This window comes from Balearica regulorum, chromosome 1 (genome assembly GCF_011004875.1).
Source record: "Balearica regulorum gibbericeps isolate bBalReg1 chromosome 1, bBalReg1.pri, whole genome shotgun sequence".
Taxonomy (NCBI): domain Eukaryota; kingdom Metazoa; phylum Chordata; class Aves; order Gruiformes; family Gruidae; genus Balearica; species Balearica regulorum.
The window spans coordinates 59,756,108-59,780,332 of NC_046184.1; the positions used below are offsets into that span (position 1 = coordinate 59,756,108).

The following is a 24,225-nucleotide window of genomic DNA, read 5'->3' on the forward strand; positions in this document are numbered from 1 at the left end:
TCATTACTGCTGAGCAGTGCTTACACAGAGCCAAGGCCTTTTCTGCTTCTCACACCACCCCACCAGCGAGTAGGCTGGGGGGTGCACAAGGAGTTGGGAGGTGACACAGCTGGGACAGCTGACCCCAACTGACCAAAGGGATATTCCATACCATGTGATGTCATGCTCAGCATATAAGGGGCTTTGGGAAGAAGAAGGAAGGGCGAGGGGGAGGGCAGCGTTTGGAGTGATGGCGTTTGTCTTCCCAAGTAACCGTTACACATGATGAAGACCTGCTTTCCTGGGGATGGCTGAACACCTGCCTTAAAAAAATATTATCATTGGTTTGTCTCAGCCCCAAATCAAAGTTTGTAATAAATACCCAGACCTGTTTTATGACCAGCTCTAAGTCAGCAGAAACTGCAGGAGCAGGAGAGCCAGAGGAGTAAGGCTGGCCATCACGAGCCACAGGAGCAAGGCTGGCCATCGCAGCACCTTCAGGAAGAAGTCAGATGCTGATACCATTTTGGAGTCCACAGCTGGGTTTTCCAAGCAGTGTCATCCCAAAGTGCCCTCTCTGATCACTGATGCTCCCAGAATGGAAATTTGCCTGCATTTTTCTAGGTCTGAATCAGGAAACTACACACTGTATGGATGTGACAAGGAGATGGGACTTTCCAGTATGCTCCCCATGGAACACTTTTAGGTAGTTTTTAGGAATTCCTCTTACTCATTGCACAAATATAGCTTGGGGTGAGACCAAAGGTTTATAACAAGTGATAACAATCTTCCTCATTATCTAATTAAGTCTTTTTGTTTTTTCCTTGGAATAAATATCCTATTCATCTTCAGTGTGTTGATGGCTAGTTCAAATCCAGCTGAGGTCTGTAATGATTCAGACTTTTATTTCCATGAATATGCAGTGTTGGATTGAACTCATTTCTTACCAAAAACATCTACCAGTGTAGTAGTAATGGTCTTCTCAGTTTTCACCTCTTTTACGACATTTGGGGTATTTTTTGAGACCAAAAGCAGGGTCCTGTCTTTTCCAAAAGTGTTGCAGTGCAGTAATGAGAGTAGTGAGAAAAAGCTCACTTTTCCATCACTGTATAGGTGGATGATGCCACATTTGGCCTCAGTCTCCATTTGAATGACAAAGGTTGCTGGGATCAGAAAGGGGAGGAAGACAAGGGTCAAATACCAGGCTCAGCACAACACCTTTGCATTGCTTCCTACACACACGAGCATGTTGACACCAGTGACCAGACAAAAAGCCTCTGCATTTACACTGGCTTTTGCTAAGGAACCCAGTCATGTGGTCTATTCCATCTGATTTTGGGGTTGACTCAGTCAAGGTTTAGTTGACATTTTTCAGCTCATGCCTTGTAATTATATTTCTGATGGCATGCAGGGGCCTCAAGATGTGACAGGCCTATTTTTAGGACTTTAAAAGAAAACAAACAAACTCAGCACATTGGGAAAAAAAAAAAAAAGAAAAAAAAAGTAGGGCTGGCAAGGCACTGTGGGAGAAATTGGCTCTGCCAGTAACTTGGCTCTAGCTGTTCTGGATCCAGTTGTGCCCTGCTTTCCTCACAGGGAAGACAGCTGGCTCAGACAACCTTCCCAGAGGAGTCAAGGAAACCACTTGTAAACACTTACAACAGGTTTGCAAAATGCCTCCTTTCCCTACTGCCCCCCCCCCCCCCCTCACCTCCCAAACCAAAGATTTGTGATGCCCTAAGGAATCTAAGAGCTCAGATGGGATCTGAACTGGTATTTGGCACCACTGAAATTTTATCAGGTTGAAGCTCAGGTAGAGATTGCACTGGGGCATTTGAGGGCAGAAAGCTTCACTGGCAGCGGAATCAGAAAATTACAATTTTGTGATAGCTGGGAAATAAGAGATAGGGACAGACCACTTCTGTGCATGTTCCGCTCTGATTGCAAAACAGGCATCTTGAAAGAAGGGATCTGCTTGACAAATAATACTGGAAACTTTTTGGACTTAGAAAACAGTTCAGATAGATAGATGAAGAAATAAAATTAAATACCCCTGGGAAATGTGCTTTTCACTCTCTCTTTTTATTTTTTTCCAAAAATGGTTCCATTTCGTAGAAATGTTTATGATTTTGTGGAGGGAGATGGAAGTGAGATTGTTTTTCCTTGGCTATTTGCAACAATGTTTTTTCTCAGCAACTCTAATTACAATCAGCTGAGTTTGGGCTCAAGTTTACTCAAACATGCAGCCCCATTTTTTAATGACATTTGCCAGGTTTCCAGTACTGCAATACACAAATTTCTTCAAAGGTTAAAATTTGCATTAAACAAAGGCACAGTTTGAAATAAGCATTTTGGAAAGAGAAACAGACGTATTTGGGGGATCTCACACACAGAGAAACATGTAAGAAACCTAAGTTTTAAGATGATCCCAGAATTATTGAGGAATAATGCTACAAGCAGCCTAAACACAATGCTTCAACCACTAACATGCTTCGAACACTAATTTTTGTGTTTTTAAAGTTACAATACAAAAATACCGTGGGAAGAATGCTAAGAGTAGCACTCATATTACAAGCAGTAATGTCCGTAACTGTAAAGGCAACTTTTGCATCTGTAAGACTGCAGGAAATACGAAGTGTCGAAGACAGTCATCCTCAGAGTCCAAGAGACTCCCAGCCAAACTGTTATTGACTGTCAAGGGATATAGGCTCCCTGATGACCTAGGCACTTTAAAAATATGCAAAAGGCCTTGAGATCCTTTGAATGGATCTTTTTATTTCTCTGTAAAGACTCCCTGCAAGTAGCTCTGATGGCCAACCAGCCAGGCAAGGCATCTCACTTAAAACCCAGACTGTGCCACATCATTGCCTTGACCCATGTCTCTCTGGTCTGGATGCAATCTCACTAAAACCAGTGGAACCACAGAAAGTACGAACCGATACCAAAATGTGGAAGGGGCAGTTATATCTAGCTGAGCTGCTGACAATAACATCCTTACCCATCTGAAATGCACTGGGAGGTGCTACTTGAGCTCTGCTACAGGTATCTAAGAGGCTGCTGCACCGTATATCATGGGTGTCTCTTTGCCAATATCCTGTCCCTAACAATTGCCAAAAAAAAAGGAAAAAAGGAGGGAATTGTCCCATGAGGGTCAATACCAAAGTCAGACCTTTTTGCAGGCTTGGCCCATTGAGGACGCCCCCAGATGGCTGAGTCTCTCACCTGTCCACCTGAAATATTTATTTCAGCAACAGCCAAGAGCTGTACGCTTCAAAAGGAAGACCAAAGAACAAGTCAGGATGCTGTCTGTCAGCTGCACAGTTGTTCCAGTTATTTTGTTTGAGCTGTTTTCCTAGGATAAACGTATGTCACCTCAACGTCACGGCGTCCATGTTTCACCAGGACTGTGTGCACGTGCAGCGAGGACCTGTGCTGCTCTCAGTCAGGGTGTTTTTCCTCCTCTCCCTGTCTCTGTCTCATTCTGTTCAACTTTTAAGCCCCGTTTGCTCACTTTGCTAGTCAAAACAGGGCTTTATGTTTCTTCTCTAGGATGCGCAGGGCTAGTGCAGGTAGTTAAGAAAGCCATCCTCCTTCCCCAACATCAATACTCTCCTCGCCAGTGATAATTATTCTACACGAGGAGTTTTTCTCTTATCTGCTGATGCATGTGAGGGGGTGATGGTGTTAGTGATGGGATATGCTGTCCTTTTATCTTTTCTGGGTTTGCTTAAATGTCACATTCTGACCTACAAGATTAGCAAAAGGATTCTTTGCATTTGCCTGCAAATCTGCTGGCGGCTGCCCCTTCAGCATGTGGCCTGGGACTGGCACACACCTTGCAGCCTGATTTTTTTTGACACACTGGCTGCATATTTTTACACCCCTACCAGGCTTTAACTCCCAAAGAGGTATTTCTTCTCCACCAGCAAGTGAAATTTCAGTTTATACAGACATGCTTTTGCTTAGACTAGCCCAGTAACCAGTACAGGAGCCCTCACGTAGCTACTCAGCAGAGAATATTCTCAGTAGCGCTCTCTTCGTCTGCAGTGTAACCTCGGGGTTGTGATTTGGCACATTTACTGGCTTCAGCTGTTGCTCAGACGTGCTCAGAACACGTAAGATTAGGGAGCTGATGCTATTGGGAGGAAAGAGGGCTTTCTTTCCCTTCCCTTGTTCCCTAGAGGTCTATCTCCTTCCCTTAATCTGTGTGTTACCTCACAGGTGACACAAAGATCTCCTTCTAGATGAATGCATCCCTAGCAGCTTTGATGGGGAACTTGAAAGAACTTTTGTAAAGGCCTTACCGTGAGACCTGGCCCAGACTGGAGGCCTTTATTATTTTCACTTGATTTTATCAAATTCGAGGGGGCTTGGAAACTACATTCAGTTTCTAAATTACTTTGCAAATAGGACATCAATGGGGAATACAGTCACATCTACCAGCTCAGCAGGAAACAAGATTCTTATCTGTGGAGCAATCCCCAATCACTTTATTCTCTTGGTGTCCATGAAAATAATCAAGCTACCTTATTCAGCTTTACTCCCCCTTCTGCAAGGCTGCCAGTCTAACCACTTCACCAACAGCACTGCCAGCTCAGCATTTGGCGTGGTAACGGGGCTGTACCTCTTCAGAGAGAAAGCAGAATGGTTAGAGGTGTGATTGTAAAGAATCTGAGTTACTGCTGAGATCCAGAAGGTTTCTGGTACATACATATATCACCTCTTATTCTCTTTGGTATAGCCTGCTTCGGCAACAGTTTCTGTCATGGTTATTAAGTTTCTCTCTTATAGTTTTGGGGCTTTTTTCCAGCTGATCAATGATAGATTGAACAGGGAGGCTACAGACAATGCACAGAACAGCCTGCTCGCTTCACAGATGGCTGAAGCGGAGCAGGAATTCGAACAGAAATCAGAACTGAGTCCTACCATGGAGAGCTTTGTGTTTGGCTGGGCACAACCCTGAATGATAAGCAGTTTGTAATAGTGGTGATCGTGGTGATAATGGTGAAGTTCATGCTGACAGGCTGGGACGATGGCAAATGTTTGCCTTCTACACGAAATACCAGCACTGTTGCTTTCCCCATTGATGTTTACATACTGCTTTCTCCAGATACTATCCTCACAGACTGGTGCTTCCCTCAGACCTCACTGGTAGATGCAACAGGGGCAGCAGATGATCTCCCCTTTCTCCTGCCATGCATGGGGGGCAATTCCCTCGAGTCATCTCTGTCCCTTAGCAATTCTCCTCCTCTTCAGCACAACGGGTAAATGTGCCTTGCTTTGATTTGGCTGTGGGGCAGAGATCCAAAGGAGATCTTTGATTTATTTTGCCTCTGCTCAGGAGTGGTGGCACTGATTTCCTGCCTGGTTACTCCTCTGAGCCCTTTCCTCTACCAAGAAGGGGCCCACCCTCTCCCCAGCCACATTTGGAAAGTAAAGTTTGCTCGTAGCAGATCTCGAACTGAACCCAAACTGATCCCCTTCTGGCTCTTGAAACCCTTCTCTGCTCTCATAGTCCAAGGTTTGTGTACACAGACTGGCCTGGCCCTGGGTAAATACAGTAACTTCGTATTTTCTTGCTCTCAGGTCAAGAAAGCGAGGTGGGAAAGGCATAATAACATGTTTCTCGCACCTCCTTCACCACTATCAGAACATTTTGCAAGCACTTACCTACTATACAATAAGCCACTGACATCCACTGTGTCTGTTTTTCTGTTCCCTCCCTCACCCCAAGTTCTCTCAGCTCATTAAAATCTTCAATTCGTTGGGTCCTGAGAAGTTCCCCCTCGTGGAGCAAACATTCTTCCCAAGCCATAAGCAGATGGTGAGTACCCTTGCTGTCTTCTGACTATAGGGTGGAGGGGGGAGAAGCAACAAATGTGAGTTGGGCACGAGGAATGGTGGGAAGACTCTCAGTTTTACTTCCAGAGAATTGCTAGCTAAAAGCAATATGGAATAAAACAGTGCTTGGGAACCTCTTTCCCTTCTTACCCAGCCCTCCCCCAGGTCACATATGGACCCTGAAAAAGTGAAAGATTACAACAGGCTCAACATCAAAACAAAAATCCATTGTAAAATCTGATCAACAAAAACTCATCCCTTAGAGTAAGGAATCACTTTATTTAGATAAAGTGGATTTTTTCCCCCTCCTGGAATTGTTGAAAATACGCTGATGATTTGGGACACAAGCCATAAGAGATGCTTGTTTCACAGTTTGCTCGCTCTGTCACGGGGTTGCCATCCATGAAACATTTATCAGCCCAACTAGGTACTCAAAGCAAATTGGAGTTCTTGAAAAAGAGTTTGTTCCAGCTTGCAATGTTTCCTTTGTACAGTGGCCCTGGGGTCAAGTCTTCCTGTCAACAACTAAACACTCAGTGCCCTGTGTGGCTACTGGACACTGTACCAAACGCTTAGGGCACCTCCCAGAGAGGTCTGCGTAGGTGCCATTAGTCCTGGAGAACATGGCAAAGACAGTGGCTTTGTTTAAAACTGTTCATGTCTCTTGTTTTCCCTGGGTTAAAAGGATGAGTAGTCCTTCATGAATTTTTGTTCCCAACTTACATCCATGAATTAGTGGCTCTTCTTACCTGGCTGAGGATTTGATGAGACCCTGTGTGAACCATGACCCCCCCTGTGAGCCACTGGTTGGCTAAGCTTATTTCCCATGCTTGATTGTGAACTCAAGCAGCATTGGCAGCCTGAAGATTAGAGTTGCTGAGATGTCAAACTAGGGCTCAAAACCATTCAAACCCCTCTTTTCTCACACATTTGTTGCAACACTGTGGGCCAACCACAATGCATAATAGGGTGTAGGTACGCAATGGGGGATACAGGCGCCTAGTGGGAGCTTCAAAATTCAAAAGGAATTCTCATTTAGATTCTTGTGAAAAATCCCACTGGTGCTTGCTAGGTACCTGAATACCTCAAAATACTGGTCCTTCATCCCTCTGTTCCAATACGCTGTGCTGTGTGGACAACAGCACTTCCATGCTTCACAGGCACGTCATGAAGGTAAGTACCGTCATGAGTGCTGTGAGGCACTCAAGTAATGCAGTGGTAAGAGTTGTATTATCATTTAAGACATAAAGAAATGGATGGTCTTTAAACACAATGTGATAGTTTGTTGCAGACTTTTAAGACAAATTAGTTGATAAATCCTGTTGCATGTAATTCCTGCTGATTTATAAAAAGGGTTTTGTGACACATGCAATGCTTCAGGACAGTCGTGACTTTAACTGACCATCACTTCAGGAATGGTATATTTGGAAGACTTGGTTAAGGTTTTCATTGCAAATACGTTAGCTAGCACTTTTAGCATTATTTTCTTGTCTGGAAATCTGATTCTCAATTCCTCAGCATGTAAATACATCTGTTACCAGCATAGTTTATCAGACCACTGATCTTAATTTCACATATTTGTCAGCTTTATAACTGATCACCTACTTAGACATGCTATTGCTTACTTCCAAAAGAATACAGGAACCTTTTTAAACAGCAGATAATCTCATCCGAACACAAACACTATTGTTGACATGCAAGCTTGAGTAGCCTGGTTTAAATCAGTCACTTTCCAAACATTTACACAAGCAACAATCCACTTGGGCAAATTCAGGCCAGCCCTTTCCAGGTGGGGGGTCTGCCTCATGGAATGAATCTACAGAACTTCTCAAGATCTTTTCTGGGTGCATCTTCACAGCATGCTGGGCTGAGAGGGGCTTAGAGGGCAAGTGCTTACACCACGCCAACCAAGCTGCAGTCACCACTTCACCAAGTACCTGTGAAAGTTGCCCACTGTGCATCAGCTTCTCCATGTGTCAGATAGGAATATAATGATCCCCCTTTAACCGCTCTTTTTCTTCCCTTTCCTAGAGGCATTTTCAAGCTGTACCAGTTAGCACTCGTAAAACACACTGTGGTCCTTTGATGGCTGACCCCCTGGAAGTGTTTATAACTGGTGTTATGGTTTCACCTCTTTGCAATGTGATATACTTTAAGCAATGAAGTTCTCACATTAGAGATCCTCATCCTTCTATGTCCAAAACTTTCCAAAGCTTACTTTCTAAACCTTTGGATTAAATGTAGGACAGATTTAAAAATCTGTTTCATCCTTTCATCCATAGAGGATGTCTGTAGAGGACAGAGATTTTCCTAAAGTAAAAGTGAGATAAAGGCAATTTCTAACAGTAGGGCCATTTTTGTGAGCATTTTAATTTAGTTGAAAATGCTTCTTCTGAAGCCTCCTTCTCATGACAACAGGGCATTTTTAACCAACTTTAAAACAGCAAACCTGAAGAGACGACACAAGGCTCTGACAATTCACAGCAGAAAAGATCCAAAAGATTAATCTCTCTTCCCTTTGCCAGGGCCATGTACGTTTCAACCCTCCCCCCAGTGATCAGTTTACTGGAAACAAGAGCAATCTGGCATCTGTTAGGACTTCTGAGGGCCTACTGGTGACAGCCACAATGACTGCCTTGCTCTGTAGTGACCCCCTATGGCCAGTTAACAAGTGGGAGACATTCACTTCAAAAGGGATTTTTTCACCTTTCCTGGGCTTATGACCCCAATAACCATTCTCAGATAAACCAACCTCTTAAAAAGAGGGAGGGACTCCTGGAGGGATCTTTGCCAAAGCGCAAGAATTGCCAGAGGTGGAATATCTGCTTTGGGCCCAATAAAACGGTATCAAGAAAGGGAAGGAAATGAATAAATCCACTTGGAAAGCCATTTGCGTACATTTGAAGTGGACAGAAACTAATACAAGTGAAGCAGAGACAGAATGTCTGTGATAGAAATAAAACCACTTTACTGTTTAGAATAAAAGGACACTATAAAAAGTGAACATTATGCAACATTACCTTAAAAGACAATATACATTCACTGAATATAAAATTTATAAATAACATGGAGGAAAACTGTAAACAGTGCTAGAAAATTTAGCAACAAATACATTCCTTCTGGACAAGATTTTTCACATGGGTTTGGTTCCCTCCCCAAGTTTCCGTGACTATCAGGAACAGCAGAGTGGCTCTAAGAAGGAAGGACGGTGTCAGAGAGAAGGAGAAGCCAGTACAGGCAAAGCAGCAGCAAATATTTAGTGGATTTTTAAGATTTTTCTCAAGACTGGTAGCCCCAAAAGCCACTTATTTGAAAAAAAGACAAAAAAATTTTGCAGTTCTCTAAATTTTGTTCTGCCCTTCTAAGCTACAAAATACACGGTAAGTCAGATATACTTTCAGAGACATCTGAAAGAATGGAAGCTTGTTCCCATGGAGGCCTTAACTTCAAATAGTCTTTACTGTAAAAAACAACAGTGTTTCCCATCACCGTGAGGGAGCATTTAACTCCAGCCAAGTATGAATGGGATACAGTGATATATTTAGGTTTTAGAATAGTCCTACCTAAAGGGCCATGTAACTCTTCAAAACATGGGAAATTTAGACCTAAAATGGCAGTTTTCTCCCACACAGTGGAGGGGGAAAGCCTCCCGCAAGAGGACTTTATTCAAGGTACTCCATGCACAGATCTCCTCCTGCTCTCTACTCCCTCCATTTAGGAAAATCGAATCCAATCTTTCCCAAACCTTCAATACATTTTTCATATTTTTTGCAATTCTAAAGGGGCAAACACTCTCAAGCAAATAAGGAAAAATATCTATAAATAAGAAAGTGAGCAGCAACAGCCTAGAAATGAGCTCTGCATTTTAAAAAGTACTTTTAATAATGTTGGTATATCTAAAGCATGGGGGGGGAGCCCTCACCCTGTACATGCCCAAAGGTTGTGCCCACACGAGCTGTGCCATTGAGTTTTTCTTTAACCTTAGGTTGTGGGGCAAAGTGAGGAGCATGTCAGAGGTGACAGGAAGATATCTGTGCTGCTGCAAGCCGTTGTATGCTCCATCACTTAACATTTTGGGGGGAATTTCACATCTGCCTCCTCCCATCTCCATGCCTGGTGTTCCTACATCTTGCATGGCCTGCTGTAATGAGTTTTGTAAGAGTTTTATCCATTGGCAGGCAGAAGTGACTTAGCAAGACAGAAGAAAGGGGAGCAGACAGAAAGGAAGAAGTATTTGAGTCCATGGAGTCTTTCCACGGACTGTTCAATCCATTTAATGGCTCCCTCCCACTTCAAGGGAGCCTTCAGTCAGGTTCTTAATGCAAGCACAAGCTAAAGCTTAGCCCAAGAAATACATGTCCCTGATAGCATGCACAGAAACCAAATTAAGAAGCCTCCCAAAAGAAATGTATTTTTACTGGATTCTTCCCCCTCCTTTTGGCTCCATGTTTTTAAAAGCCTTAACAACTGTTTCTTTACTCAGCAAGGGGAAAGATCTGCTACCAAACCCTCACCCCTGCCAGTCTAGCTGTCTGCATCTCAGAAATATTTCACTATCTGCAATATAAAATGGGAATATGCTTCATTTTCTGGTAATGCATCTGCTGGTTTGTTGTTTACAAAGCACATAGCTACATTATATCCTACTTAGGGACATAAGTCCTCATAGCATTAGAATGCAAATATTTTCACAATAATTTGAGTGCAATACTGTGATGTCTCAGCTAGCTAAATGAATCAGTGACAGGTAAAATATGCAGAGCTGCAGTTTAATGAAAATTCAAATCAACACTTCACTGTATCGAGGGGCGTTTTCATTTAGCCTTCCAAAGCCATGAAAAGTGGCTGCAGCCCAAAGAGACGTAAGCTTTGCAAAGTCGCCTTGAGCATGAGGAGAGCCATCTTCAGCAATGCCGACGCCACGCGATGCGAACGGTGAGGGTGGTGAGGCGGGCTCCACTCTGCCCTCAGTGACCTTCAGAGTTTTTTGTCAGCTGTGCACAGCTCTAAGAGATTGCTCCACTGTGCCCAAAGCCCAACCCCGTACTCTGCCAAAAGGGGCAGCATTCTGACCCACCACCTGATCCTACGATGGGTGCTGTGAAGCACCCTACTCTCCCTCTCATCTCCAACCCGTAATTTAGGAGTAGTCACAGGGAAGAGGACTTCTGAAGTGTTCCAAGCCTGAATCACAGGAAAATCCAACAGACTTTCAATGTGGTTTGTGCTGTGTTGCCACTCAGAGCAGCTGAAAAAAAAAATACACAGCAGACCTAGGCACCTCTTACATCAAGTCTTCAAAAATGCCTTTTAAAGTTCATGTTAAAAATGAAGCTACATGCTTTTTGCTGCAACAATTCATCTAGTAAACGGGACATTTCAGGGGATGTACGTCTGGCAGAGCTCTGGCAGCACACAAGGAACGTAAAAACTCATCAGGGCCCATCTCAGACACCCTCTCCGTTTGGCAAAGAGGTCCCAAACAACTGTCCAGTAATTGAGGTCACCGACTGTAACATGCTGTATTGCCCCGGGCTGGAGTCACTGCAATACTTTTTCCTGCTGGTGGCAGCTCTGCTTTCTAAGTGGAATGAACTGAAGATATATGGAAACTTAAGATAAATAATCATAATAATACAAAAATGAAGTTAAGCATAATCTTCTCCCTGCCCAAGCCCTCCCCATCCAAAACTCAGTCACCCATTTTGTCAGCACCCCTTCTTCACCATCATTAAAACTTAAAATACTTTTATTTGATAAGAAAAATTATATTATAGTTTTCTTAATAAAAAACAAAATAGAACGAAAAAAACTTCTCCAGTCAACAGCAAAGCACAAGACAGTAAGGCTCCTCCTCCCACATCACTGCAGGACATGGTATGAGCACATGCACAGAGCTATGCTTAACAGTGCCTAGAGGGAAACACAGCTCTTGACACAGAAGGAATCCTCTGGGCAGCTGAAATTTTATGATCCCAGCCAGCACTTATTAGAGGACCACTTTTCCTTGCCTAGCCCCCACACACACTTCCTTTCACTATATAACCAAATGCAGCTAGTGTAGCTGCAGGGGAGGAACCGTGGTGCAAGGAGGTACAGAGGAAACAATGACTGTAGCCACTATTGCAGATACACTGGAGCGTCAATATCTTAAAAACAACTCACTGACTCGGAATGTCAATATTTCTGTCTTTAAAACACAATCAAACCATTCTTTTGTTTGTAACACCAAAAAAATTCCACGTCCTGTCAAAAATAGCTTATGTCATTATGTGTATATACATCTTAGTTCAGCAAAACACTATTTTGGCAATAGATTTTTTTTTATAGTAAGAGCTCTAGCAAGTCTCCCCTTTCCCTCTTCCATGTGATTGATTTAGAGGTGGTATTTTTGCATGTTTGGTTTAAGGTGTTCACAAGCTGGTTTTGCTGTTGAAGCTAAGCTGCAAATACTTCAGGGGCCAATGCTGCTCAAAACAGGATGGCACAGCACTTCATCTGCTCTGCTGTAGGTGGATTTACCTCCCTGAACATATGGGATAGGGCTTTTTTTGTTTTTTAAACAACAACAAAAATACAAAATACTCTCTCTTTTGTTCTGGGGAAAGCCAGAACTTCAGATGTCCTGTTGCATTCACACTGTGACTGAATTAGCTAGGACAATCAGTCAACAATGCTTTTACCAGATGATGTGGTCAGACGCACCAGGTGAATTCTCCCACTGCTGGAGTCAATCACACTGCCAATCTCTCCCACAGAAGAGGATTTCTTTTGGACGTCATTTTTTCCAGAGTTTAGGTTGGGTTTCTTTTCAGTTTGTTTCATTTGCCAATCTGATTAATGAAACCATGTCTATGTATTTTCAGCACTTAGTGCATGAGGAAGGGTGACAGGAAGCCATCGCTTAGAATACAGTGCCTAATTGGCATAGTTTTTAGATTTTTGTTTTCCTAAAAAAATAGAGATTATATTGCTACAGCTAATGATAGGTGTAAGAGAGCAAGAGCTCCATCTTTTTTCTTTTCTTTTTTTTTTTCCCCTCCCATTTTTCCCTCTGGTGTGCAAAAGTAAGCTCCCAAATGTCATCTGATCAAAATGAGTGGTATCAAAAAATGGAAAAGGTGATTACAAATTCAGTAAGGTAGCACAGACTTTTTTTCTTTTCTTTCCTTTTTTTTTTCTTTTCTTTTTTAAGTGTTCGAAGTGCTAAAATTTGCATGAAAACAGGCACTAATTTCATTGTCATCATCATGATCTGGTAAGAGTTAGTGTCCAAAGGAAGATCAGCCACAAGTAAGGGAGAGGGGAGATAAGGAAGGGATAGCGTGCTCAGGGATCTGTGGCATTGATTATCGTTTTATCTGGAGGCGCCCATCCTCTGTACCAGCTGCAGTAACCTTCCACCCTCTGGATGCAGGCATAGTGCTTCGCTTGGTATCCTGAGTGGCCGAAGTTGGAGAGCATGTCTGTCCAAATACACTCATTCTTGGAGGTGGCAAAGCAGGGCAAATAGTAGCAGGGCCTAATCTGCAATTGTAAAAAGCAATCAGGTAAGGCTACGTGGAAAAACAACATTATGTCAAACGTCTTTTTACCAGAGACAAGGGATTCAAAATTTCACTCCTTCAAACCTTGCTTACTAATCCAAAATTCAGCCTCAGTTCAGTAAGCACATAAGCATGTGCTTAGCTTCACATACACAGGTAATTCCAGAGTCAAAAGGGCTCTTCAGGTGCAGAAAAGTTGAGCTTGTGTCTATGTTTTTGCAGGCCTGAGGCCATGAGCAAAAATCTTAGTGCCAGCACCAGTCTGTGAAGTTTTAAGCACTCAAAATGTTTACACAGGAAAAATGCTGAACATATCTTACCAAGCCTCTGATACCTGATTTCATTCACCTGTAAATGATTCTGCACGGATTCTGAAAGTCTTCCCCAACCCCAGTTAATTCCAACAGGGCATTAAAAAGACATAGACTCTGCATTTGTATCTGATTGTCTCTTCTCTGGTCTCTACATTAAAGCTGAGCTTTACTTTTTCCCTGTAAAAACTGTTGTCCTCCATTCCTCTTCCTGGCTGTTCACCAGCACCATTGGTATTACCAGCCAGGGGAAACAGAATTCTAGGGTTTGAATGTCTTAACGCCACCTAATTAGAGATGCACATACCTTGCATCCACAGCCCAGATGATAACGATGATTCAGTCCTTTACGCTGGGAGAGAGTCAGCCGGTCCCACTTCTCATACCAGTTGCACAGGCCAGTGTAAACCTTCCCTTCATACACGCGGCCTTGAAAACAGAGACATGGTCACAAGTTAGCACTTCTCAGCTCAAGCACTTTTCTTGTTTCCTGAGATTGCTAATGCTCTCAATATGTTTGGCTTCAGTCACTGCTCAGCAACTGCTTTCTTTTTATTAACTGGTTCAGGAATCTCTGGCCAGCAAGATTACACCACTTCTGTAAGTTAGGAGTGTTGTGCCAGCTGTAAGCACCAGCAACAGCATGCAGGCAATACTGTCAAGCTCCTCTCAACAACAGAGCAAAGTGAATTGACACCTTCACTAGAAACAAGACTTGACAACTGCCACATCTCTATCTCCTTCCATCCCCCCATCTCAGCAGCCTCCATTTCTCCAGCTCGTTTCAAAAGGGGTCTTCCATTTCTGGCGCAGCCAAGTAGTAACCAGTTCCATGTCACAGACATGCGAGTTCAGGTATGAACTGACAGCTGTGGATTGTCATACAGCATATTTGTCACAACATGGCTGGGTATAAGAGATACTTTAGGAAAAAGAGGGAAATCTAGAGAGTGAAATGACTCTCAGCATTAAAGGACACCAAAGTACTGTTGGCCATTGTAACACTTGGGAAGCTGCGTACAGAGCTGTCTACACAGCTGCCCATATCCTCCTTAGCAGGTGTATGTATAGAACGGAAGAGGTTTTGATTATGAAGTACATTGTCCTTTACCTGTAATCAGATATTGGTATTTGTTGACCTCCAGCTTGACTCCACAAAGACTCTCAGAGGCTTCTGTGTAGATGTACTGAACGTGTGGCATTATCTGGAAGCCCCTGTACATCTAGAGAAAGAATAAAAATGCTTTAAGTCATCTGAAGATGACAACTTTTCACTTACCTTCTTTACAATCTATGTTCCTAGACTGTAGTGGCAAGCATTCAACTTTTCGCGTTTACAAGGGTAAAGGACTAATGGCACTAGCTGAACTCTGATGGAAGTCTCCCCACCAGATCTGCTGGTAAAGCACAAACCCCACCTGCTAACAAGCCATTGCAATTCAGCACAGGGACCACTTTTCCCCACTCACATTAGTTCCAGTGGTACTGAGTGAGCAGAGTGCCAACACTGCAAGCTCTGCCAACATCCTGAACAATTTTTTCCCTTATATAGTTCGTAATTAGGGAGAAATTAAATTAGTTCAAGTTTGGAATCTTTCTCCTTCATTTAAACAATTTCTTCTTAACTAAGGGATTTTTCTTCTAAACAATGACCCTATTTTCCAGTGTTGCTGCTGTAAGAATTTCAAACCTTTGGTGCTTGATCTAAGTCATCAAGCCAGACACCTCCTTCTCAAATGCCTAGCATACGCAACTCCTGCTGACCTCAGCAAGGATTTAATGTTTCTCTACGTAAATGAGGTCAGAAATAGAATTCTAGCCCATCTCCTAAAATTAGCCCAGTACTGATGGGCGCCATAAAGAAAGTATCATGTATACATAATTCCTCTATGCTGCTTCTCCTTTTTCATAATCTTTCTTACAGTTCAGTTTAATTGAAATATGAACCCACAGATATACTGGCAGTTGGATTCAGTCAGAAATTAGCATGTGTCCCTATCTGACCTCACCTTACTGCTGCAGTTTAGGGAAACTCATTCCCACCTGTTAGTAGCATAATGAAACAACCACTGCATGTGTACACCAATGAAACATAGCCTATTGTTAAAACACTGAAAATTATTTTCCTGAAAATTCCATCTTTAAAATTTGGTTATCTTTTCAAAGCGTTCAGCCTCTCTTTTTTCCCCACCAACTGTAAGAATGGCCAATGTTTAAAAGTTAAACAGTAAGTCAGAAAGAGCCACAGTTTCATAGCATTTCCCAGCCTATCCTCTTCTCTTTAAACTTTATTGATAGAGAGCAGATTCACGTTCAGTTTAACTGTAAATATTAAAGCGAGGCAAAAGAAGAAAAAAAAAATCCCTAACAATCCCAAAGCTACAGAACCTTGCTGCTGTGTCACCTAAGCTGTGGTATTCTCCTCCAGGCTGTATTCTATTTCTTGAAGTCCCCTATTATCCCAGAGTATTTCACTATTCTCCCACCTCCTTTAAAAACAACAAACCTTTTTCCTTCTGAAAGAATGTTGATTTAATGGATTTTATGCTAGGCCTAGATACTGCATATAAAAATATTAAAAAATAATACTAATTCTGCTATGCTGAGAGGTCAAACTATCTTCTGAGCATCCACAGAATGTCTGCCAGGTTTTTTTTCTCCCTAATTACCCCAATCAGCATAATCTTATAACAGTATCACAACTCAGTAACAGCACTACTGTGTACAGTAAAAGACATGCTAAAGGGTTTGCATTTTCCAGCCTTCTTTCTACACCCAGCAAATACGCAAGGAAAGCATTTTTTAAAAATTAATCATACTGTATCAACAAAAGCTCACAGATCATGTTTGGAATACACCATTGTGTCCATAAGTGACCAAAGTCTTTCAAAGAATGTGGAAAAACTGAACCTTGCCTTATCTCTACTTTATCCCTGCAATTTTCTTGGTATGGGATGATCTACTCAGATTTTCCAATTATGCTCAAGATAGCTGGAGATCTAGGTTCTGGCACAAGCATCCTTTCTGTCCTTGGATGAGTTATTTAGCCCTCAGTACTCTTTTTTTCCTCATCTGTAGAACAGCTCTGCCTTCCTTCCCAAGGCTACTGTGAGGAAAGGCACACAGAATAAAGATCATGTGTTCAGACCCCATTCTAGTGGGTGTCACAGCAAGAAACTATGATAACAGTATCTAAGCAGATAAGACTAGCTAAGATAACAGCTGGGGCTGCCCAGTCTCTCTGTAGCGTTATCTATGCTACAGAGAGCTGTATGCTGTGCATGTGCAGTACGAGTGATCTGTCACTCAGAGTGCTAAGCTCCAAGTAGTGTTGGGCTAATTAAATACCTGTGCTATAATGTCTACACGTGCACGGGCACACTTTGAGCCCATTCTCCCCCTTGCAGAAAGGACTACAAGCTAGACTAATCATTCCTCTGAGAAGGTGCTCAGGCCCTTCCTACAGGACCCTCACAGCCGTCAGTCCTTGCATCTTCTGCACCATCAAGCTCAACATGACAGCCTATGAAGTAACCAGTGATGCTGAACCAGGGTTTGGTTTTCAACTCCTGGACCTAATTTCCTGTTCACATTACCATCAGGGACACTACTGTCAGAGTTGCTGAAGGAAGCACGCTCAGCCTCTCAAAAAGCACTTCAGCTCACCCCTCAGTGACCCTCATCGATGCTAGTAATTGTCACGTTAATTGACCCAGTGGTGAGGGCAGACAGGGCCTGCCTCATCCTCTGATGACTAAAGAAAATTCTCCATGACCTTGGTTCTCAGAGGAAGAAAAAGAAAATTTGGCAAGGGGGAATCTTCTACAGATGTCCTCTTTCAAAACAAATAAAACAATACCTTAAGCATTATTTTTAGACACACAAAATATCCTGGAAGTGCTATTAGACCAGTCAGAAGAAAACCAACCATAAAGCTAGCCTCTCTCCTAAATGCTACCCTTGGAGTCCTCCTGTCGCCACAAATGTGTATTTTTGGAAACATAATGACAGGGAACAAAGTATTAGCAAGCATCACATGGTGGTGTCTGCTAGTGCTGCTCTATTTCCAGCTGTGTCAGCATTCCCCTTAGCAGCCCCCATAATGCCTCAGAAATGCACATGCAAGTCCTGTGGTGGTTCCTGCTGCATGATTAGCTTCACCCTGTGATATGATGTCCTTCCTTCTACTCCTCCCATGTGAGGTCACACTAGATACCAAGGCTTGAATTCATCTTGCCTAATCTTCAGTTACCTAAAATTTAGGCACTTCATATGAATTAGGCATCCTCTCTCATCAAATGCAAAGGACAGGCACCTCCAGAACGGCTCAGCCCATCCTAAAATAGCTGTCCACAACCAGTGGGCTGAATTACACTTTGGTGGTTCCTGCCTCTCTCCATTGACAATCAAGAGAGCAGGAAAGACTCAACACCTCATTTTAGTCTGTCTAAAACGAAACTAAATTAATCCCACACCACTTCTTTCTTCTTGGGACTATCACATTTCACCCATTAGACTCATGTTACAGATTAGTAACAAAGCAAGGAAAGCTTCCTTGCTGCTGGCAGCCTGTGCAGAGTGCTGCCATGGTCAACCAGGACTGTTTGTGCACATGGAGTAGAAATATCTTATCTCCTCATTTCCTTTGCAGTTTCCTGAAATGGGTTTGGGCCATTCTCAGAATGCACTGCAGCATCACAGAACATGCAGAAGTTAGATCAGTCCTGTGCTGATCTTGAAATATTCTTAAATTATTTGAGAAAGTGGGACAGGGGGCAGGGAGGCAGAGGTTGCTTGAAAAAGCACAAGGCCTTTTCGGACAACAAACCTGAATGCTAGAAAGCCTGGCACTGTTCTGTGCCTGTGGGCTGACCTTGTGCTCCAGTCCAGGCCCCAAGCTGGTTTAGTTGTGAAATTCAGCAACGAGTTCAGGGGTGTTAGTGAGAGCAAGTATCAGCCACAGCAAACCCAAGGAACCCATGAAAGAAATACAAAGATTGTTTGTTGCCTTTTAAGGCTCTCAATTCTTTTCACAGGCAATTCAGTACACACTGATAGACTAAATGGCTTGTTTATTTTTCATCTGCAGGTGCAGACGGGCTTATAGGTGGCCAAAAAAACACTGACATGTTAGTTTTATCTTCAGAGTTGTTCCCATGCAGCTGTGCAGAGCCATAGGCCTGCTTAGTTTTCTTTTCAGCGGGAGGACAGTCAGCTTTCATTGGGGTGAGCAAGGGAGAGATTTGCTGTGTCATTCTGAGCTTCCCCACTGTATGGAGCTGAATCTCTCTTTATACTGAAGTCTCTAAGCTCAGCAGAAGACAGAAGAGTTTCAAAGACAGCTGGTTGGTTGATCAAGAACTATGTCCTCCAGACATTCTGGTTCTACTGAGCACTTTGACTGCTTCAGGTTCCTTCCTGCCAAATGTCACAGTTAAATGTGCAATGCAACATCTCACCAGCCCACCATCTATGTAGCAGGCATAGAGGCAGTTCGACCAACACACGATTTCCCCTTTAAAATCACTCTTGCTTTTGTTCGATATGTAGCTTCCTAACAAAACACTGTGGATCTGCTCCTGCAAAAAGGCAATTGTTCTCTTGTGGTCTTGGCATGAGGACATTGCAGATTACTGCAGTATCTACTGTAAACATCTTGGCCCTGTGCTGCAGAATAACCCAATGAAAACAGCCATGACAGGCTCAGGCATCTTATTTAAAGACTGACCCGATGGTGTCAATGAATAGTGTCCGCTGATCCACTCAACATGCTCACCTTGCCTGGGCTTATGTGCCTCCCCATGCCAGCAGACACACAGAAGCCTTTTCTATTTGTAGCAGGAACACTGCTGCAGGCTCCTAGGTCAGAGGAGGAATGCTTAATGCTATTCCAGAGATCTCTGACACTGCAGCTTGCTGGCTGACAATGGGGCAGGCTGCATCATTAGTTAGGAGAGGCTAGCATTATGGTTGGTAAAGGCTAGTCATTCATTTTGCGGACTTCTGTTATTCTAGATCACCACTGGACCCTGTTCATTGTCATATGTTAAGCAGGAAGCACCAAACTCTTGGAACTGAGTAGGAGGGAAAGTAGGGGTCCTGGACAGACCAGCATGAAATCAGAAAAATGAAAGTTGATGAAGCCACTGCAGCATGTGGATGTTGAGTAGTTCTGTGAAGTGGGGTACACTTGCTGAGCTGGAGAGTGACAAAACTGGACAATAACAGCACACAGTGCTGCAACTCTGATGAGGCCAGAGACAACGATCAAAAAAAGAGTGACAGCGTTGTCTCACTGTTGCCAACGTAGCCAGTTGTCTTTTTTTACAAATACAAGTTAATCAACAATTACATATTTTCTTTTGAATCTTAAAAAGAAATTTTTAAGATTAAGGAAATTAGTAAACCCAGCACACCTCATGCCCTGTAATTCAAAGTGCAAGCATTCCACTCTAGTGGAAGAGCCACGCCAGGACCAGATTTGGCTACGTGTGCGGTTTTGCGACAGCTTATGAAACAGGCTTTGCATCTCCTCCTCCCAGCTTGCGTGCTTAGCTATAAACTGCCTTATAAAGAGAGTTACTGTTACGAGGCAGGCAAGTTACTGTTTTTTTCTGAACCTTTACTTTGTCTAATAGGTTTCAGATTTCTGCAGTCCCTGCCAAGCTTTTCCATTCCCTTTCTTTTTTTTTTAAAGACATAAACCAGTCTCATGACTGGAATGGCATAGCCAAGAAAAACAATCTATGGCTGATTTTTAGTATTACATAACAAGGGGTCAGTTTAAGAAAAAAAGTAAGTCCAAAGCAGCAGGTTGAGTGCAGTTTGTGCAGCAAAGAATTAGAGCTCTGAAGAAAGGAACTAGAGAAACCAAGCAACTGGTGCAGGAGATCTGCCTCTTTTAATCTCGGAGTCAATACTTCACAGCTTTTCTGATGATATTTGAAAGCTATGGTGTTTGGTTTAGCTTTATATAAAGACTTCACTATACAAGTTTCATTTGTTCTGCACACGGAAAAAAATGCCACCATTCCAACTGGTGGTCACAAAGAATGCAAGGAAAGAGATGAAAGACCACTGTCCCCCTACCAGCACCACATCTTGAATTTAATGGAAGGGCTGCATGGAAAATCTTGTGTTTCCACAGTCTAACACTGTGTATGTTGAACACAAACAGGACTCCGGTATCTAGAGAAGCCCATCTGGCATCTTTTACTACCAGAAATTTTAAAAATAAAGGAAGAATTCAGGAATTCAGCATTTTATGTCAGGAACGACCTCTTCTGCTCCTTTTCCTCTCCAGGCAAGTTTCTACCAATTGCTAGTTACCTTCAATTCTCGCTGACCAATACAAAAAGTTGAGTGCTATTATTTTAAGTATGCAAACTCTGTTATTACATGTTAATTCGAATCATTATCATATCTACAAGCCTATATGAAATGTCTGCAAACATACCTTCATCTGCTTGACTGTGTATCGCATCGTTCCAAATGGTCCATCTTTCATGAGCTTCTTTCCCACAACTTTAGCTCGGATCACTGTAGTAAGAGAGGAAAAATACAACAAATTATAAACAACTTTATGCAACAGTTAGGCTAGACTCTCCATTTAAAAAAAAAAACAAACAAAACCTGTTAGATAAATTATTCTGTAAAATCAAATAAAACTGCAGGCCAACCTTCCTCTCAATTTATTCTAAATCTGACACAGAATGAAGGTATGTAGAATGGGATGACAAAGCAAGTATTTATTTAGAGGAAATCCAGTTCTGTGTGAAGAGTAAGAACAAGCATTATTTATGCTGAAATCTCACTGAAATCTGTAAAGCAGACTACAGCTGGGATCGAGACAGGTTAAAATGTTTGCACCCAGCCACTGGTATGGAGTTTGTAATTGATGTCTTAACTCTCAATACAGAATGATGTTCTGCTATCTAAAAGATACTACTTTTAAATTGTTCTTTGGGTGCCCAGTGCTCTGTTTCCCAATAACCATAACAATACAGTACAGCACACTGAAATATCCCATATCTGGGGACTTCACTACAGCTGCCACCTTTCAGATACCACAAAACTTACAACAAACAGCTCCCTAGAACAAATGGCTACTGTGCAAAACCGGATTGGTCAGCAACCATCAAGCCCACAGAGAAAGCTGCCAGGCCAGACAGAAGCCACCTGGAAGACAAACTAAAGCTGACCCATCAGACCTTAAATACACTGCACTTCTTTGCTTCATGGATACTAAGAGGCAGTGTGTGTGTGTGCATGCACGCAGCATCCAGTCTGACGCAGGTATCTTCATCGTACCACAGATGCACCACAGCAATGCCAACCAAGCCCAAGCCATCATAGATAAGGATGGATTTAGTGAGTAGTTTACAGTCAGTGCTTAATGAAGAGTTCTCCTGCTCATGCATTTTTGGGGCATTCCAAAAAAACCTCCTGTTCCATCGATCCTCTTTGAAAAAGTTCTGCAATCACCTACTCATCTCAGTAGAGGAGCAAAGCTTAGCGACATGGCAAGGCGTTATTCAGCTCAAGTCTACTCTCCTAGAACAATCACATTATGCAAGCACCATAAGTGGCTTAATTTTTACAAGGGCTGCAGAAAATTAGATTGGATACCAATCCTGGGAAGAGTAAGGATCACTGCTAGAAAACCCTGTACCTCAAACACCACTCATACAAACAACAGGACAAAAAAAAAAAACCCAAACCAAGTTTTATCAATCAAGAGAAACATCAAAACTACAACATAATTGTGAAAAATCTTACCTAAAATTTATTCATTAAGCTTCTCATCGCAAAGGCTATGAAAATTATTCCAGTAGAATAATCCAAAGAATGCAACGTACTTATAACACAATTACCAATGTAATAGTTGTATATAAACCCTTTTTTTTGTGGAAGAGGAGATATCAGATGCTTTTGCATAAAGCTTATACCAGTACACCACTGCAAACAATGCACCTTTGCTGAATATTTGGCCCAAGGGTTCCAGACTACTGAATTCCAGCAACTAAAACAGACCACATGCATCATTTCCTCTGAATCTATGAAGGTCCTGATCGTAACTCCCTGCACAGGACAGAGGTAGTGCTTTCACAGCAATCTTTTGCAGCATTTCATCTGTGTTTTGCTGAATGTATCATATTAATACATCACAGAAAACAATTCATTAAAAAGCAGGAAGGCATGGAAGGGAGACAAAGAGGTGGAGGTACTCCTTTGCAAGCAGGAAAACACAACGAGTTATTACTTGCATTACAGAAATATCTAAAAGCAGCAACAAAGTTCCGGGATCCATTTTGCTAAGTATATAGGACATTAAACAGGCACCTTGTTGCTTCTTAACTGATTCAGGTTTCAAACAGCTGTAGAAGCCCAGTGGAAGAAATGAGAAAAAGAGGAGGCTAAATTTTTGTTCACTACCTAGACTAAATTAATGAGGCAAAAAACTTGTCCCAGCTTTCAGAATAATCTGAAGAATAGATTTAAAGGAAGAGACAGGTCTGGTTATACACACCAGTTCCTAGAACTTGTTCCATGAGGATGGTGTGAAATGAAGACAAACTCACTTTGTTCTGACTTATATCCTATGCTTCAGCCAGACTTGTCAAATAAATTTTAAACTAGGTAAGACAGTCCTGCTGGCTTTGACTCAAAGGACCAACAAAACCTTCATTCACTGAGTGTCAAACTTCATTCTTAAATTTTTTTTCAAACTTCTATTATCCAATGGCAGTACAAGCCAGTACAGTTTTATTGATTGTACTACTTAACAAGTTGTTCAGACTTCGATTTGCTCCCCTCTTGAAAATTTATTAGCTACACTGAAGCATGTCCTTGAGGACTGCAACTATCTTTAAAGAACTAGGTTTTCCCATTTGTTGCCCCCAACCACCACCACCACAGCAGCTACAAAATCCAGACTGCCTAAGGGTCAACGAGAAAGAACACAATTTCTTTAAGCTTTGTGAATTCCAAGGCACTTCACTAATGCTGGAGTCTACAGCAAAGGATGTCAAAAGTCTTATCTTAATCTATTGCACATCCGATATACTGAAATTGAAAAACCTGGTGTTTGCCCAACACATCTGGAATCAACAATGAAATCTGATACCTTATTGACAATGATAAGAACTATACTAAAAGGCAATATTGCAAAATTCTAGGGTTTCCAAACCAGAACACAGCATAAAAGATGACAGGCACATTCCCAATTGCTGACAAAATACCTAAAACACCATTATCTTCCTGTGCTAGCTTGGCAGCCCTTTAACTTCTAGTTGGAGTAGCACAGCCACTTCAGAAAGAAACCAACTCTGATTTACGGACTAATCAACAACTTCACCACAGGACCAAAGAGTCAAAATGCGCATCTACACTAGCACATAACAGGATCCCAATTTCAACTAATGCAACCCTTGCAAGCAGGTGGAAGGATCTGTGACTGGACTAAGAAATCCCTGTATTTTCAGATTATTGTCCCCCCATAAAGTTAGAGAAGAACAACCATCCTAGCAAATTCACCTAGTAAAAAC

General features: G+C 42.4%; 2 protein-coding genes across 3 annotated transcripts in view; one reads left to right on the top strand and one right to left on the bottom strand.

Moving 5' to 3' along the window:
* Positions 1-24,225, top strand: part of SYN3 (synapsin III) — a 203,255-nt gene that overhangs the window by 61,063 nt on the left and 117,967 nt on the right. For both annotated transcript variants that reach the window (XM_075753811.1, XM_075753818.1), the window contains one exon: positions 5,714-5,803. In XM_075753811.1, the coding sequence (XP_075609926.1) occupies positions 5,714-5,803 (90 nt within the window). The remainder of the gene's footprint in view (positions 1-5,713; positions 5,804-24,225) is intronic.
* The window catches only part of TIMP3 (TIMP metallopeptidase inhibitor 3), a 36,443-nt gene continuing 23,769 nt past the window's right edge, over positions 11,552-24,225 (bottom strand). Inside the window, exons 2-5 of the mRNA XM_075753854.1 lie at positions 21,135-21,217; positions 14,790-14,901; positions 13,986-14,107; positions 11,552-13,347 (exon numbers count right to left, since the gene is read on the bottom strand). Coding sequence (XP_075609969.1) covers positions 13,150-13,347; positions 13,986-14,107; positions 14,790-14,901; positions 21,135-21,217 — 515 coding nt within the window. The 3' untranslated portion in view covers positions 11,552-13,149. The remainder of the gene's footprint in view (positions 13,348-13,985; positions 14,108-14,789; positions 14,902-21,134; positions 21,218-24,225) is intronic.